Source organism: Podarcis bocagei, assembly GCF_964188305.1.
Source record: "Podarcis bocagei genome assembly, chromosome: 12".
Lineage (NCBI taxonomy): Eukaryota > Metazoa > Chordata > Lepidosauria > Squamata > Lacertidae > Podarcis > Podarcis bocagei.
The window spans coordinates 49,880,215-49,899,005 of record NC_138137.1 but is presented as its reverse complement, the minus strand read 5'-3'; the positions used below and the strand labels follow the sequence as shown (position 1 = coordinate 49,899,005).

The window sequence follows — 18,791 nt, the reverse complement described above, 5'->3', positions numbered from 1 at the left end:
TTATTCAGAAACCCCTGTTCCCCTCATGGGGCTACAGCAGGGGTCACTGTCCCTCAGACCTTGTGGGGGGCCGGACTCTATTTTTTTGGGGGAATGAACGAATTCCTATGCTCCACAAATAACCCAGAGATGCATTTTAAATAAAATCACACATTCTACTCATGTAAAAACACCAGGCAGGCCCCACAAATAACCCAGAGATGCATTTTAAATAAAAGGCCACATTCTACTCATGTAAAAACATGCTGATTCCCAGACCGTCTGTGGGCCAGATTTAGAAGGTGATTGGGCCGAATTCAGCCCCCGGGCCTTAGTTTGCCTACCCATGGGCTACAGTTTCCAGAGTTCCCTGGGAATAGGGACGGGTTGTTAGACCATGCTGGGAATTGCAGCTCTGTGAGGGAAATAAGGGGTCTCCTAAAAACTCTCAGCACCTTTAGCAAACTACAGGTCCCAGGGATCTTTGTGGGAAGCTGTGCCTGCTTAGTGCTTTAAATTGTACAGTACAGATGGGGCCTGAGTTTCCAAGGACAGAGCAGGCAGGCAAGTCAAGCATATAAACAGAAGCAGGTCAGTTTATTTTGCATCTGGAAAGGGAAGCAACCAATCAAGGGAGGAGGGCCTTGTGGACCAAGGCAAAAGGCTGATAAAGCTACAACTTGTGCCCACTGTGTTTTGCACAAGGATAGCCTAATTTCCACTGAGCTGGATTTCAGCCGCAATCCTAGAAGATACATGGTTTGAATCCACATGTGGCTGAAGGAGCCTGGCAGAAGGATGGGACTGGCACGGTTGCTGTCTTGAGTGGTTTATTTCAAGATTCATGAATATTTATCTGTGCATTCATTTGCAACTGCTTGGTATTTGCAGAACGAAGAGCCCCTCTTCTCCAGAGATGGCAGGAAGTTCTTCTTTGTCCGAGCCATCCCTCAGGGAGGGAGAGGCGAGTTTTACCACATTACCATGTCTTCATCGCAGGTGAGACAAAGCTCTGCTGCTGCTAAACGCCTTTTTGGGTGTGGGTGAAAAGTAATATACCATGAATATTGGCTCTCTGGATGTTGTTGGACTCCAGCTCTCATCAGCCTCTGGTAGCATAGCTGGTGGTCGTGGATGATGGGAGTTGTAGTCCAACAACATCTGGAAGACCACAGAATCCCCACCCCTGTAACACACTTACATTGGCAGTTTTGACAATATAACAAGTCAACACCTAGACATATCACATGCAAAGCATTTCCAAGATAATGTGCATCTGTTGAAGACAACGACATCTGAGTACTGTAGTGGGTTGATACACAAACAGTGTTTTGCAGGAAATCCTGTGGCTGGCTTGCTATCAGTGGAATCTGCTGGCAAAAGGGGTTTAAATGAAAAACATAATTTGCAGACCAGAGAAAGAGGGATTGATGGGCAACAACCAAAGAAAAATGAACTGGCCTCCTTTGATGGAGAATTGGGCTGAGGAACAGCTGCAGCCCCGCAGAGTGAGCAGGTTTGACTGGGTTGCACAGAGAGTAGAGAGGAGGCTCCTTTGGGTGTGAGCACTGAGGGCTTAGGGTGCAGCGTGGGTTAGATTCCCTTACAAGGAAGCATTTCTGTATGTTTTTCAGATGCAACTTCTGTGACCCTGAAAAGCGAGCATCCATTTGTAGCCAAAGCACTGGACTTAAGCTAGGGAGAGAGGCCTCAGATTCCCACTGAATCTCACTGGTGACTGTAGGCCAGTCACTGTCTTTAAATAGAGCCTGCCTGAGCTCTTTGGAGAAAGAGTGTGACAGAAGGGCAATAAGTAGAGTTTTCCCAATCAGACTCCACTCATCTGTCTCTGCTTCATCTTCGCCACTTTTGGAGAGGCTTCAGAAGCCCTATAGCACAATTTGAGAAATTATGAAATACGGCTATCCCAAGCATGAATTTGGTTCAATTTATTATTTTCACTTCTAGGAGGATAGAAGAAGAATAAATTAGTGTCTTTTAAAAAATGCATCAGAAAAAGGGATATCAGGAAAACTTGCTCTGAAGAAGATAATGCAGATATATGTTTGATCATCGTTAGAACACCTTGCTCCATGTTTTGAAATTCATCTCTTCCTCCTTTCTCGGCAGCCCAACAGCAGCAGCAACGATTTACAGTCAATCACATCGGGTGACTGGGATGTGACCAGGATTTTGGGATATGAGGAAAGGCACCATAAAATGTAAGGAACACCAAACCATGTCAAGTCAGTTTCCATGTCTTAGAAGGTTCAGTTGACAGCACTGCAAGGGTAACTGGATTAGTGGAGCGCTTATGTGTGACCCAGTGGGCATTGCTCTGGATTGGAACCTGTGATATTAATGTGCTTAAATACAGAAGCTAGGCTTCCCTCGCATTACTCTGGTAAGTAGGAAAGTCTCCTCTGTGAAATGGGTGTAAGCATAAGAATCAGAGTATTATTGTGAGGGTGCTCCTGTCCAATGTTTTACCAACTAAAATGATCCATACTACTGTGGAATAAGTAACTTCAGGACAGTGGCTTAAGGAGCAGTTTGGATAAATCTTGCTTGGCCTTTGGCTTACTGCTACACACATAAACATTTTTCCAATGTAAAAAGAGTATTCAAAGACATTCAACGCTGCTTCTCGGGGGCGGGGGCTGTCATATTGCAAACATGGAATCTCTGAAGCATTTGCGTGCCTTTTAATCCAGCCTTTTTTATATAGAACATCCATTTAAAATCAGTACAATGGACAGCTCTTTTTCTATTGCTTTGTATAACTGCTGAATAATAAAATTTCTTTAGAAATGTTCATCTGACAGCTGGAAGGCTGGGCTAATCTTGTGTATTTAATTGCATGTAGCTAACGATTTTGACAAATGTGTGTTCAGCTGCATTTGGTGAACATATTGCATTTTCTTTTAAAGTTCTTTCCAAATGTGAAACATCTGCATGAGACCATTGGTGCACTGCTGCCAGGATGACATTTTTTAGCAACACAAATTTGCACATAGGTTTATGATTGGTTTTCACCACTGCCTGCGTGACAAGCAGGTCCAATCATGTAGACATGAAAATCATGAGCTCTAGGGGGAAAGTCCCCGCCCCTATAATTTTGCCTCTTTTTCCTGTTCATTTTACCATTCCAAACTTGCAGCCACAGGAAGAGAGACTCTCTTTTAAACAAAACAAAAACTGGAATTAGAACTTAAAAGGCATCAGAATAATGTTTCTAGGGTGCAAGGAGTCCATGGGGCATATCTCTTCCACCTTTCTTCTGAATAGTTTGTGCCTATGCAGATAACCCAGATGAAATACTGCTCTCAAAAATCTGGTGATAATATATGTGCATTTTATTCTAGCTATTTCCTCAGCACAGAAGAGTTACCAAGGACACGGCATTTATACAGGTATGATTTATTTTCATGGAAGAAACAATGTCCAGACTTTTCCTTGAAAGAGGTTGTTTTCAGTTCTTCTTACACCTGAGCAAATTCAGTGCAAAGTAAGCCAAAAGAAGATACATGGAATTGTGTGGGGGAGGACTCAGTTTCCCAAAAGAGCAATCAGTTTCCCAAAAGATTTACAAGTGGTTTTCTAATTTGAGAAATGGCCGCTCACCCCGGTCCGGCGGTGGGCGTCGTTTGCGGCCCGGTGTGAGGCTTCCCCGTCCTCCCGCAGCCACGCCGTCCTTCTGGCCATTGCTCCACTCACCTGGCTGTCATAGAACCTGCTGGGTTCCACCAAACCCAGATTCAAATTCTGGCCTATCCACGGCGGCCTGAGGGGGGCAGGGCAACCAGATCGGACCGAGTCGGAGCAGGCTTCACTCTGGTCTGCTCCAGTAGAACAAAAGAGGGGTCGGAGCTGCACTGTTGAAAAGTAACGAAGAAGAGATAAAGGCTTGAAATGGTACTGGAGGAAAAACATTTTCAAATGATAATAGTGCTAATAAAGCAATAAAATTCCCAGGTGGTGACCAACTTTCTTAGGGGCATAAGAACAAGGCTCTGCTGTCACAGCAACTATCGCTTTTGGAAGGTACCGTATTTTTTGCTCTATAAGACGCACCAGACCACAAGACGCACCTAGTTTTTGGAGAAGGAAAACAAGAAAAATAATATTCTGAATCTCAGAAGCCAGAACAGCAAGAGGGATCGCTGTGCAGTGAAAGCAGCAATCCCTCTTGCTGTTCTGGCTTCTGGGATAACTGTACAGCCAGTATTCGCTCCATAAGACGCACACACATTTCCCCTTACTTTTTAGGAGGGAAAAAGTGAGTCTTATAGAGCAAAAAATACGGTATTTTCCAGTACTGTTTAGAAGCCTCTTCTTTTGCTTCCTTTGGTTTTTGATGCTGCCGACACTCCTCTGCAGGTGCGTGATTTGGGGCAATTTCCTGCTTCCCAACAGGAGGAGGCGCCACCCGCCAGCAGAGGAAACGGGGGCCTGCCAGATTCTTCAGATGGGGATGTGGGGGGTGGGCTGGATTAGGAACATAGGAATCTGCCTTATGCTATCTTTCTCAGTGTTGCCTACACTGGCTGGCAGCAGCAGCTCTCCAGGGTTTCAGGCAGGGGTCTCTTCTAGGTCTGCCTGGAGCTGCAAGGCCTTCTGCATGGGAAGGGGATTCTCCTGACCACTGAGCCACGGCCATTTCCCAGTTCTATAAACCAAAGCTGCTGTGGACTAGACCATCACACCATGCCCAGGGGCAGCTCCAGCCCCTAAACACCTGGTTGAGAAAGCACCCAACTCTGTCCAAGGTCCTGCCATCACAAATCCACATGCCTGTTCCAAGCAGTGCCAGCTGAATAATCAGACGTGTTGTTTTCTCCTCTTTCTCAGTGCCAGCACTAAAGGGAACTTCAACAGGCAGTGCCTCTCTTGTGACCTGATAAACAACTGCACGTACTTCAGTGCATCCTTCAGCCACAACATGGCCTATTTCATCCTGACCTGCGAAGGTAGGATTCTCGTATTGTCATATAACCATGCGGCAAAGCAGGCCACCTTATTAATAGTGCCTATAAGGAATCACTCTACAGCTGTACAATAATAATATTGACCTTAGTGTCCGGGCTGAACGATGGGGGTGGAGACGCTCCTTCAGGACCGAGGCCGTTTAGGGCTTTAAAGGTCAGCACCAACACTTTGAATTATGCTCAGAAACGTACTGGGAGCCAATGTAGGTCTTTCAAGACCGGTGTTATGTGGTCTCTGCGGCCGCTCCCAGTCACCAGTCTAGCTGCCGCGTTCTGGATTAATTGCAGTTTCTGGGTCACCTTCAAAGGTAGTCCCACGTAGAGCACATTGCAGTAGTCCAAGCGGGAGATAACCAGAGCATGCACCACTCTGGTGAGACAGTCCGCGGGCAGGTAGGGTCTTAGCCTGCGTACCAGGTGGAGCTGGTAGACAGCTGCCCTGGACACAGAATTAACCTGTGCCTCCATGGACAACTGTGAATCCAAAATGACTCCCAGGCTGCGCACCTGGTCCTTCAGGGGCACAGTTACCCCATTCAGGACCAGGGAATCCCCCACACCTGCCCGCCCCCTGTCCCCCAAAAACAGTACTTCTGTCTTGTCAGGATTCAACCTCAATCTGTTAGCCGCCATCCAACCTCCAACCTCCTCCAGGCACTCACACAGGACCTTCACCGCCTTCACTGGTTCTGATTTAAAGGAGAGGTAGAGCTGGGTGTCATCTGCATACTGATGAACACCCAGCCCAAACCCCCCGATGATCTCTCCCAGCGGCTTCATATAGATATTAAAAAGCATGGGGGAGAGGACAGAACCCTGAGGCACCCCACAAGTGAGAGCCCAGGGGTCTGAACACTCATCCCCCAACACCACTTTCTGGACACGGCCCAGGAGAAAGGAACAGAACCAAGTATGGCTGACTGGGCTAGATACCCCCAACCAGGTGGTCTCCAGGTGTGGCTGGAATACAACTCCCACCATCCTTGGGTGCGTGTCGAGATGCAGGTCAGCACACAAGAAGCAGAGTCTTTCGGTGTAGTAAATTCTGTATTCAAGAAAACGGCACACAACACTCCTGGCAGGTCCTGCCCCTATAGAGCAATTGCCTGGACTGACGGCCCCCGCCTTCAACCCCCTCTAAGGCTCCTCCCCTGCCAGATGTTTTCCAAGCAGTCTCAAACTGTGTCTGGGTACCTGTAATCTCTGTTCTGCTCTGCACATCATTCCACATGCCACGTTCCTCAAGGGAGGAGGGAAGCTGGCCACAGTAAGAGAGGCAGACTCCCTGTATTCTCTGCTTCAGCCTCTGAGTCTGAGCTGCTCCTTGTCACAGGCTCGCCTTGCTCACTAAACCCCATTGCCTCTTCAGCATCCAAAAACCACCACCCCCACTCTTCTCCCTCTGACACCTCCTCAGTGTCCCACCACCAATCCCTTGGCTCTGAGCCTTCCTCCTCTGGGGTGTCCCTGTTAGTTTCTGTTATCACTGTGAAGCTGTGTGGAGTCACAGGACTCTGCAGAGACCTTGCAGTCTCATGGAAAAGGGAGACGGGATGTGACGTTAGTGGTTTCCTGTTTCCTTTGCTCCTTTGTTCAGTTGCTCTCTGCTCTCAGGGAGAGAGGATGTATATTTTTTAGCTGTCTTCGTAGCTAGAAAATAAAGTATAGCAATGTAGCCATAAATCTCATCACTTCCGCGTGCTGTTTTGATGCTCTGCTGGGAGGACGTGCCTTGGAGCCCCATCAAAGGCTCAAGGTCGTTAAATACGTTGGGTGACGATTCTGAAGGCTCGGGAAGAAAATGAGCTTTATCAGCTTGGCCGAGCGGAGATCCCGACAGTCCCTTGGGGGTTTCCCAGCTGGTGCCTCCCACAATTCCTCGTCATCCAGCCAGTCCCTGCCACTGGATGACCTTGCTGGCTGGGCCTGATGGGAGCCAAAGTCTGGGTATCTGAAGGGTACCTGGTTGAGGAAGGTTGGACTAGGCAGCCAGCTGCTTCCAGGATATATGATGTAAAACACTGGTAATGAGATCTGGGCTAAGCAGCAATTGCTTCCTCTCCCCACCCTGCAACTCCACCAAGCATTAATCCAGATGGAAACAAGGCCCCTGCCAACCCTTCCATTGTAGAACAGCTGTTTGTGGACCTCTCAGCTTCTGGAATTTGCTGCCAAAAGAAATGAGGAAAGCCACAATAAACATTTGCCCACTTTCAAGGCAACCTGGCTTGGACAGACTTCCAGCTTTCTCATCATTTCAGCAAGCAAAATTGATACACTTTGATGGATGCTGTAGGGCTTGGAGGCGAAGGTTACAGTTTTACTTGAGAGTATATCCTGTTGAATTCAGTGGGACTTATTACTGATTAAACATGCATGGTGCAGGGTTGTAAACGTTCAGGTTGCAGCAGGGTCTCTGTAACGCGCAACAATGTAAAGGAGGGGAGCTGAAAGCTCTTGGATGTTTGCTCAAGGCAATGTGAATGTGTTGTTTTGATTCCTTGTTTCTCACCCATGTCACCATCAAACTTGTTAGAATTAAATATCACCGTTGAACTTGTTAGAATTAAACCTTGCCGCAAGCTTAGCATTTATAGACTCTGCCCTGCAGCTACAGATCTAAAGCTCTTTAAAGTATTTCCTGCAGAGTTCATTTATTCTCTTTTTACCCTGTTGGATATGCCTGATAGATATAGTATGTGTGTCTTTAAGAATAATATTTAATAATAATAAAGCTAGAACATGAGGCATGCCAGTTATTAAGAGCTGATTCACAGTTATTTACATGCTTTCTCCAAAGCAGAGCAAAACCGGATAGCTGTGCCGGCCCATTAGAATAAAAAATTATACAGGATCTAGCTGCAGGGAGACACAAGCAAGGCTTCACACCACCTGCCTTTGAGCAGATACACCTAATGTTCCCCCTTTTAAAAATGTTTTTGAATATCCTACCTGAGGAAGTGTTCTGTGTAACTCACATGTCTTGCATCTAGCTTTATTAATATGGACCGGCTATAATAAAGGTATTGCTTTTCAGATACGGTGAATATAGTTCTCAAAGACCCAAATGTTAACCTGATTTTGGTAAATGTCGTAAGTTTCTGACATTTTCCAACCGTCTTGTTACTGGTAAATATCGTTCATGTCTGTACCTACAGCCGCACTTTGAAAAGTGCAAATGAGCCAGAGCTAATTGCAAAGTAAAGGTAAAGGGACCCCTGACCATTAGGTCCAGTCGTGACCGACTCTGGGGTTGTGGCGCTCATCTCGCTTTATTGGCTGAGGGAGCTGGCATACAGCCTCCGGGTCATGTGGCCAGCAAGACTAAGCCGCTTCTGGCAAACCAGAGCAGCGCACGGAAACGCCGTTTACCTTCCCGCTGGAGTGGTACCTATTTATCTACTTGCACTTTGACGTGCTTTCGAACTGCTAGGTTGGCAGGAGCAGGGACCGAGCAATGGGAGCTCACCCCATCACGGGTATTCGAACCGCAACCTTTTGATTGGCAAGTCCTAGGCTCTGTGGTTTAACCCACAGCGCCACCCGCATCCCTTAATTGCAAAGTACCAGTACAGTGGTGCCCCGCAAGACGAAATTAATTCGTTCCGCAATTTTTGTCGTCTAGCGAATTTTTCGTCTTGCGAAGCACGGTTTCCCATAGGAATGCATTGAAAATCAATTAATGCGTTCCTATGGTCAAAAAAAGTCGAAACAAAGCCAAATTTGGTACAACAACAGTTTATTAACTGCTCTTTAAAGTCACACATACTGTAAAGAGCAGTTCAAAAATTGAAGGGAAAATAAATTAACTTTATAAACAAAACATGTCTTTGTTTTTAGACAAAGGAAACAAAGCCGCGAGACGTTTTCGTCTTGCGAAGCAAGCCCATAGGGAAATTTCGTCTTGCGAGGCAAATCGAAAACGGAAAAACCTTTCGTCTAGCGAGTTTTTTGTCTTGCGAGGCATTCGTCTTGCGAGGTACCACTGTATAAAATAAAGTATCGGCAGGCCAGTGCATTGACGCAGTGATAAGCAGGCAACTCAGAAACCTCTGTGTGGCAGAATTCCCCCTCTGCCCATCCTGTCGAGAACTGAGCAGTGCATTAACATGCTTCCCTGGGAGGGATTATAGCTTGCTGTTTACACATTAAGTCACTGAATGTGTTAACTGTTCTGGCCAAGATTATTCCCTTCCAGAAGGCTGATTATGAAGATGTCCTTCTCCCCACCACCACCACCACCGCCTCCTTCTTTGTGTACCCCTCCAGCACAGGAATGTAATTAGTGCTGGGGGGCAAGTTGTGACCTTTTGCCACTTTTCCTGTGGCTCGGGAAGCGTAAATTAGTTTCTGATGTTTTAGAGCACAGCCAGACTAAATCAGTCTTTTGCACATGGCCATCTTTTGCATTTATTTGCTGGTCCCTCTTTCCAGAGGACTAGTACCCTTAATTCTGAGTGATGGTCAGGTCATGAGCCTCCGCTGCGCATGGCTCATGTTAACTCTTTGAGAGGGAAAAGTAATTCGTTCCCTTTCATTAAAGCAGTGCTTTAAAACACAGGGCATATCGGAGGCCCCAAACCCAAGGCTTCACAAACGCAGCTCTTCCAGATTAAAAGTAGGATACTATTAACTCACTTAATTTTTTTTTCTTAAGAGAACATCTGTTCTGTCACCCTTTAACAACATAGTTATTAAAGTAGGCTGTGATTAATTCAAATTGTCACTTGTGTGGATGTTGGCATTAAGTTTCTGCTTCCTCTGAGCAGACCAATCGTTTGTATGTTATAAAATACTTCATTGTGGTGTGAAGCACCATTAATTTAACATAAATTACTCTTAATTGTTCGCTGACGTGAAAGACAAATAAATAAAAGGAAATGGAGAAAAGCGATTGGCGGCTTCTAGTTTAACGGTGACTTTTACACGGAGTGAAGGTTGGCCGTTGTGCCTCCGTGTAATTGACCAGAACAGATGGTTCTGCAGCACAGCAGTTTTGCCTCCTTACTGTACTTGCAAATATTTAGGAAAAGGGTATGGCAGAGCACACAGGTACTGAGCTGTGCAATTCATCTTGAGGCAAATAATTCACCACGGAGTTCTCCAGCTAGCTAGAGGTGAATTACATAACATGGTAATAACTACTCTGAGAGGCAAGTTAGGTTGCTTCCAGACAGCTTGTTTATTGAGCATTCGGCCTATTTTGTTTGCACAAGGTTTATAAGGAGGTTAGATGATGGTGGCTACGTACTGAGATTAATTCTGATTTGTTTGTGGGGAGGTTAGATGACGTATCAGTCGCTATCCCACATTTTCCAATGCATTTCCACATCACTTTCCGTATACAGGCAATGGCTGTTTTGCACGGTGGTTACATTCCTGACCCCTGATTGTATTGGCAAAGTTCGTATAAGTGCATTAGGTCCCGTTGCACCACCTTCCGGGTTGCAGCGATGCATGCAGTCATGAACATATTGGACCAGCCTAAAACGGTCAAGGCCTGTACTGTAAAAAAAATAATCTAATTTTATGGGAAAGCAGGTTTGTTGTACAACAGCTGCAAAGCAACTTGTGCTGCCTGTATTTCCTGGTTTATGATCGAGGTCACATCCACACCATACTATTAATGCACTCTTATACCACGTTAACAGTTGGGACTTCCTCCAAAGTGTCTGGGAATTGTAGCTTGTTATAAGGATGCTGACCTCACCCAGAGCTACGATTCCGAGCACCCTTAAACTTCAGTTCCCCAGATTCCCCATGACTGCTCAAGTGGTATAAGAGTGCTTTCAGTGTACGGTGTGAATGTGGCCCAAATCTCAACCAAAAATTGTGACCGTCTGGCCAGTACCCTTGGTGTAAGAGATAGCGACTGGATTAGGGCTACCAAGTCAACTTGGTGGCTGAGTGGAGATTTGAAGATGGTTCAGCCTGGGTCAAATCCTGAAATACCGTAAAAATCCCTGAAACGAGAAGTAATCAAGTAGTAATGTTATCTTATGGAAATAAACAAAATAATATAAATCAAAAAGTTTAAAAATAGAATTAGAAAAACCTCAAATTGAACAAAGCCTCAACGGGATGCCGGCTACAAACCTCGTTACACTGAGCTATTCAGTTTCCTCAGAAGGAAATAGAGAAATCATAAACCTTAAATGACCAAAATTGTTCAATTTTAGGTTCAATTTTAGGTTTTTTCCCATAAGATAATATTTCTAGTCGATTACTTCTCGTTTCAGGGATTTTCACGGTATTTCATTTGTTTTGTCTAATTTCCCGGTTCCATGACTGTCTCTTTTTTTCTCCTGGGTCAAATCCTGAGCTCTAATCACACTGGCCTCTGCCAAAGAATCCTGGCAAGAATAGTTGATGGAGAGGGTGCTGATAATTCTCTGTTAGAGATCCCTAGTTGCTCTCCCTCCCAGATAGTCCCCAGTTTCTCTGGGCAGAGGAAATTAACAGCGAAACCAGTTTAATTCAGTAGCACAGATTTGCCCTAAATGGTCCAATTCCCCTTTCAAGCAATCAATGATAATAGCAGCTAAATCCCTCTAGTGCCCTCAGTAACAAAGCTGAAGAAATGGAGGTGTCATCACACGGTACTGAGAACAGGAGGGGTGTGTGTGTTAGCTTGATGAATGACCTTGGCTGAACTCATTATTCTGGAGAGTCTTAAGTGCAGATGTTCCCATCCCTCAAGATTTAGAGCTTGGAGAAGAGCTGCATCTTTCACCCTCTGTGCCAGCTGGAGTCTTTATTAGGTTTATTGTTTTCTGATTTCAAGAGACCTGTTTAACTTTTTGTGAGCGCTGCAGGAATGTTAAAGACAGGCACTCAAGAATCTCTTGCTTGCGGGGGGGGGGGGAGACTCAAAAAGAGGGAGAAGCCACCGAATGTAAAATGTATTTTGGGGAAGCAAGTTCTTTCCTTCCCCAAAAATATAAAATGCCACTTTATCAACATTGTTTGTGTGACATGCAGATCTGTTAAAAGAAAACTGAGATTTCAGCTTTCTTTTTCATTCTGATGGTTTAAAAAGTAAGTATCTAGTCCTCCTGATTGTATAGAGCGGCCCCAGATAAGAATGAGCAGGAGATCTGCATGTTGAGCTAGGTATTTTTTCCTTATTTACTCAAAATATTTCTTAGTTACCCTTCATTGAAAGATTCCACATCAATGTATAGAAGTGTGTGTAAAATCAATTCACACAACATGTAAATGCAATCTGAAATCAATAAAGGAGTATAACAAACTACAAGATGAAACAAACATTCCGAAAGCTTAAAAGAAAGAAAAACAGAAAAGAAACAGTTCCAAAAATCAGACACATGCTAGCAACAACAACTACCGTCCAAAATGCCTGGGCCAATGACGAAGGGCTTCACCTGGCTCTGAAAGTTTCTAATGTCAGCATGAAGTGAGCCTCTTTAGAGAGGACATTTCACAGTTGGGGTGCCACCACAGAAAAGACCCTCTCTTTTGTAGAAATATAGCCGCATGCCTCTGCTGCAGAGCAGGTCTCTGCCTAGAAGACCTGAACTGTTCCGTCAGATAAGCAGATTGCCCCACGAATGGAGAGTTGCACACTTGCAATTCCTTCCAGTCATCCATAATGTAAAATGGGATCTTTGAATTAGCCCCTGAACTGCCAAAACAAATCCATCTTCTTAAACTGCATGAAAATAGGGCAGCATAGGTGGTTGTTGATTTGCTTTGCTGTATGCACACCTGTGGAACGACATGATCTTAATACTTAGAACAGGAGCCCGTCTGGATCAGGCCAAAGTAAAGCTCATCCAGCCCAGCATCCTGTTCTCAAGTTGGCAAACCAGATGCGTGTCCGAAAAGCACAACAGCACTCTCCCCATTTGTAATAACCAGCATCTGGCATTCAGAATACCCCCAACAATGGAAACAAGAGTGTGGCCATTGTGTCTAGTAGCGACTGATAGCCTTTTCAAGAAGGACGCATGTGAAACATGGCGGTGAGGGGGGATGACATAAATGCCTTGGAGGCTTAGGAAAGCAGTTCAATATACTTTTTTTGATATTGGTGATTGCCAGCACATGCCACAAACATCTGTCTCTGGTGTTGAATCTGAACACGCCAATGACAGGACAGATCTTTTAATTACAGCCGGTGGCTCCCCAACGCTCCCAGCGCCTTTGTTTATTAGTATGATAATATGGTACCCATGTATGAACTGGGGTGCGTTAAGCTATACATAATGCATGGCTTAGCAAATAAAGAGATATTGGAAGCTGTACGCTGGGGCACGATGGCCGTTGCCAATTATCATACTCCGGCAGCACTCAGGCCCTTTGAGTTCTTCCCGCTTGCAGCTGCCCTTTTAAATCATTCATTGCTGCTTAAAAGATACTCTGCTGGAGCCTGGCAGAGACAATTTCAATTTTCATTGTTTACATAGTGGGAGTTTCACTTGTGGTTTGAAATTATGGGCTGCACATAACTGCTGCTGAGCCAAAGAGAGCAGGTTTTCCTTTTACGTTGTGTTTTGTTTCGTTTTGTTCCACTCATCTCCCATGTACAGTTTCTGTGTTTTGGTAGCTGTCACTGAATACAGATTAGTTCGCTGACATGATTTCCACGAGATTTTTAAAAGGGGGAAAACATTGGATGCTCTTTGGAAATAAAACCACGGTTTTCTCCAAAAGCGCTTGGCAATGTTTTAACTTCTTTTTTAAAAAAATTGGCTAGCGGTATTGGACTCGCTGATTAATGTTTGTTAATTAAGCAACTATCTAGAGAGTGGTGCAGTTTTAAAACAGCGTTTCCCCATTGATATTTGTGACAAAAATAGAGCATTAACCTGATGCTCCCTGGTGCACTGTTTTCGTTTGCTTTTAGATGACTTAGGCTGGGACTCGCAGTGACTTGTACACATACACGCATAGCACTTCCACATAGGCAAAGGGAGATAACATTTTTCTTCTTAATGCTGCCAGCCCTTTCAATGCATGGCATGTTGCTCTGAGGTCCTCTCACCCTGAGGGGAAGGGGATTTTCAAGGATGGATGATACTGATGGTGAATAAGTCAGATTAAATCTACTGTGTTTGTGTGCAAAGCTTTGGGTCCTGGCTTCTGTGCTTATTGTCTAGGCATTAGCTGTATGTTAGCATGGCTCTGTCTCACCGATGATATAATTTAGTGTTGCTCACAGCTAATAAACTGTGCCCATTTTGCAGGATCATCATAGCCTTCCATGTCATGCATTTCAATTAATCAAAGCCTTCCTCCTCCTATGACTGCAGTGCCTGGACATGGCAAACAGGCACTTTTGATCACACATCCAGGATAAGTTACAGGGAACCAGGCAGAGGGCCTTCTCGGTAGTGGCGCCCTCCCTGTGGAACGCCCTCCCACCAGATGTCAAAGAGAACAACAACTACCAGACTTTTAGAAGACATCTGAAGGCAGCCCTGTTTCGGGAAGCTTTTAATGTTTGATGTATTATAGTATTTTAATATTCTTTTGGAAGCCGCCCAGAGTGGCTGGGGAAGCCCAGCCAGATGGGCAGGGTATTATTATTATTATTATTAATAATAATAATAATAATAATAATAATAATAATAATAATAATAATAATATAATATCACCATTGCTGGTTTTCATGCTCACACTAACCTGGGGAGGTGAGAAGGAAATGAGTCGCTTATGATATCATAAGCCACCGAAGAAGAAAAAAATCTACTATTGCTTGCAGGTTTCAATTTATCCATGAGCTCCACCCAGAAGCAACATACGTAGTATTCATGGATTCCTAACAGAGAGGTATATTACCTAGCCTGGACTGGGGGAGGAACTGTTGCCCTGGGAATGCTTGTGCAAGCACCAGAGAGAGACTTCACCCAGTGCAGTGGCATAAAGTAGGGTTTTGTTGGAGGACCTCATTATCCATGTGGAGGCTGCTGTTGGACCAACTCAAAACTTCATGGCCTCCATGACAACCATGGGTCTCTCATCGGTCCAGCACATCAGGCAGGGCACATTCTCAATGGGATCGTTGCCCCAAATGCTATGAGGACTGAAGAGAGGGGGAGTGCAGTGCACTTCCTTGTCATGGTTGGACCATTATCTGGTTAACGTTGGACTGATGAAGGCAATTCCCCCTTGTAAGGGTGGTGGCCCCATGGCAATTCCCCCTTGTAAGGGTGGTGGCCCCATGGCAATTCCCCCTTGAAAGGGTGGTGGCCCCATTCAGATGGCCCACCAGTGGAGACTGATGGAATCCGGCATGTTCCTGAATGCTCTAGGGCAGTGATGGCCAAACTCTGCCCTCCAGCTGTTTTGGGACTCCAGCTCCCATCATCCCTAGCTAGCAGGACCCATAGTCATAGATGGTGGGAATTGTAGTTGAAAAACAGCAGGAGACCCAGGTTTGGGAAACACTGATCTAAAACAAGAGTCACTGGGCTGCTGCACAAGCAAAGTAGGAGCTGCAATTGACTGCGTGCTTCCAAAATTCTCATACTTTCTGTCTGGCCTGTCTCCTCTCAATAGAATGAAAGAGAGCAAACTGTGAAAGCCGATTTCCGACAGAATATTTCACACTCCACGTAATATGTTTAGTCATCAAAGAGCTTATCATTTACATTTCCTGCATGCATTTTGAATGTGTGAGCAGGATAATTAAATTCATATGCGCCAGTGTTTCACAGAAGAAAAGCAGGGGCACTTGAGTATTTGTCACACTCTGAGTGGCGACAGATGCACATGCACATGCAAACGCAGATGCCTGCGTTTTTTTCTTTCTTCCTTCCTTCTGCTGTTCAGGCTCATTGCAACACATTTGACTGACATGCTGGCATTCAGATTGACTGCTGGTTTGGTAGTCTGTCTTGCCCTTCCTCCATTCCAGGTAGCTCTCTGCTTCTTTATTTTTTAAGGACCTCGTGTGATTTGAAAATGCAGCATGCAGTTCTTTCCATTCTGAACTTTTTTGAGAATCAATTTCTACAACCTTGAAAGACAGCTTCAGGTGTGTGTGTGTGTGTGTGTGTGTGTGTGTGTTAGTGACATCACTGGTTTCTTTCCAGCCAATCAGTGCTGTGAACAGCTGTGTTCTGGTTTCCCTTGAGCTGAAACTGGGAAAGAAAACTGTATACCTAAACAAAATGCAATGAGGTTTACTTATACCACTGATCTAATGGTCTAGATCTGTCTGCATGCTTTCTTTGACAGCAGTGATCACTGCCTTCTCTTCTCCACCTCCAGCACATTGCATTAATCTACCTTGCTGCATCCTGTCCTGCGATGATTTCTGAAGCCAGGGGGCCATGACAGCTTGTTGTTGTTAGCAGTAAACTATCCAGAAATATTTGCATCTTTAAAGCTTTCATTTCCCTTGAACCCCATCCATCAGGTGCATAAAGATAGAAATGCTTTGTGCGGCATAAATTGCACGATGTTGGAATCATCTAAAAAAAGCAAATGATTTTAATTGTGTTTGCGCTAATTAAAATATTGACAAATTAGAGAAGACACACTGAGCACTCCATCGGGAAAGGCTGTCTGTCTTACATGTCTTTCTGTTTGGTGGTTGCTAATTATCCCTGGGTGATTTGCTGCTTAGATCAGCCTTCCATGAAATGTAATCCTTGGCTGGCTCCAAGGGATTCGGAATCAGGCTCTTAAATATAATTTTTAGATGCATCTCCCCCCCCTCTCTCTCTCTCTTTTTCTCTCTTTTTTTTTTAATGTGATGCATTTCTTTCTCCCTGTTTTCAAGGTCCAAGAGTTCCACTGGTAACAGTCCACAACACATCAGATGCACAAAGTAAGTGGTCATTACATGGTAGGAGAAGGCATTTCAGACTTCGGTAATTGGGGAGAGGGGGGGGAATTGGAAAGAAAGGCAAGGTTCCCACCAGAGGTCAAAGGCCTGCTGAAAGACAATATAATGAACCGTGTTTTGGGTTTAGATTGGAAGAAGAGGGGGAAGAGGTTGCTTAGAAGTGTGGAATAATAGTTGGGGTGTTGGATAGCAATTATGTCAGTTGACAGAAGAGGGGAAAGGAAGGCTAGAGGACATCACCTGGAACTTCTCAACACCCTGACCTAAGGGCCCAAGATTTTCATAATACAGAGCTGGTTTTGTTGATGATGATAGTGGCACTAAGTGGGGGGAGTTATTAAGTGATCAGCTGACATCCCCAGCAAACAGAGCCTTTTCTACAGCTTCTCCCATACTCTGGAATTCTTTCCCAAGGGAGGTTAGATTGACTCCCTCTTTGTTCACCAGAAGGTTAAGACCTTCCTGTTCAGAAAGTTAGTTGCCAATGGTGCTGATCACTGGGCAAACTGTGTTTCAATTGCTGGCTCTAAATGTGTTCTGGTGTAGTTTAATTACTAGTTTGTTTTTTACTTTTTGTTTCATTGTGTTGTTTTTAAATATGTTTTATTATGTTGTTTTTACATGTTGGAAGCTGCCTTGAATCCCAACTTGGGAGAAAAGTGGTTTATAGATGCATTAAATAATAATGATCCTCATTTCCAAGTGGTCCAACAAGTTTGGGAAGTGCTGAGTTTAGGAGATTACAGTGGAGGCAAATGTCCTCTCAAGAAGCACCAGACCAGGAGAATATGGTCTACAAACAGATGCAGAACCAATTGTACAAAAGATTAGAAAGTAAGGATTTTTCACTCACCACAGATGGCTGACTTTTGCAGCAAAACCAAGACCTTTCAAAAGTTCAGCACAGAACTACCTTTGAGAAAATGCATTCAAGCAAGGCTAGACGTGAGGAAGGTGAAGCTGGAGATGGGATAGAGGAAGCCAAGGCTAAGGAAAAGCAAAATAACCATATAGCCATTGCAATCCTAGCCGTGTCTGTTCTGAAGTTCAGTGGGACTTGGGCTGCATACACACAATGCATTTAAACTACATGGCTTCCCCCAAAGCAAAATGGGTGTCATAGTTTACCCACCTCACAGGGCTACAGTTCCCAATACCTTTAACAAACTATAGTTTCCAGGGTTCTTTGGGGGAAGTTGTGTGCTCTAAATGTATGCTGTATACGCAGCCTTACTCCCCGATAAGTGTGATATAAATAAATATAGGCAAGCACAAAGCTTTACCAAATTGCCTCGCTTTGCATTTCATTATCATATGCCTGGTTCTTATACAGTGCTCTCTTGCCATATTGGATAAAGACAGCCATTGTGATGGCCTCCTGTTAGCAAAGTTCTATTTACTTCATAATACGAGGCCACATTAAGGGACTATTCTGCAGCAATCAGATAACTGTAAATCCCACCAAATATTATGGTGTGCTTACATTTAATTAAGAGCCGGCTATTTGTACTGCGCAGACAAGAGTTCCCAGCGGTCCCAAGGCAGGGAAATAAATTGAGAATTCTCTGGGAGATATGTCAGTCTCCTCTTGTTTCTCCCACTCAGCTCCCGCCTTCCTCTTGATGCAATTATGTGAGCAAATAGAATGGCTTTTCTGGAGTCCCGGCGTGGCCAGCCTCTTTCTGCTGATAAAGCTAATTGTGCGAGCCATAATTAAATGAGGATCCTAACATTTAACCAAACTTAATAGTCTGCTGCTTTGGAGCTTTCGCTGGGGTTATGATTTCAATAAAGATGAGAGCAGGCTTTTCAGAAACAAGTCTGAATACTCATTGAACCATTAAACCCACCTGCTGAAATAGCAGTGGGGGGGGGACACACTGATTGGAAGGCAGGCTTTTGTGATACTTCTTCTCCTTTTTAATTCATTGGAGACAAACACTTGAACCCAGAATATGATTACGAGTTGCAGAAACGATACACTTGGGTGGAGGGGAGAAAGAAGC

At 44.7% G+C, this 18,791-nt stretch overlaps 1 protein-coding gene across 6 annotated transcripts in view; it reads left to right on the top strand.

The window, feature by feature from the left end:
- The window catches only part of DPP6 (dipeptidyl peptidase like 6), a 527,660-nt gene that overhangs the window by 492,011 nt on the left and 16,858 nt on the right, over nt 1–18,791 (top strand). For all 6 annotated transcript variants that reach the window (XM_081163567.1, XM_081163565.1, XM_081163563.1 and 3 more), the window contains exons 13-17: nt 871–978; nt 2,110–2,201; nt 3,345–3,392; nt 4,831–4,949; nt 16,720–16,767. In XM_081163567.1, coding sequence (XP_081019693.1) covers nt 871–978; nt 2,110–2,201; nt 3,345–3,392; nt 4,831–4,949; nt 16,720–16,767 — 415 coding nt within the window. The remainder of the gene's footprint in view (nt 1–870; nt 979–2,109; nt 2,202–3,344; nt 3,393–4,830; nt 4,950–16,719; nt 16,768–18,791) is intronic.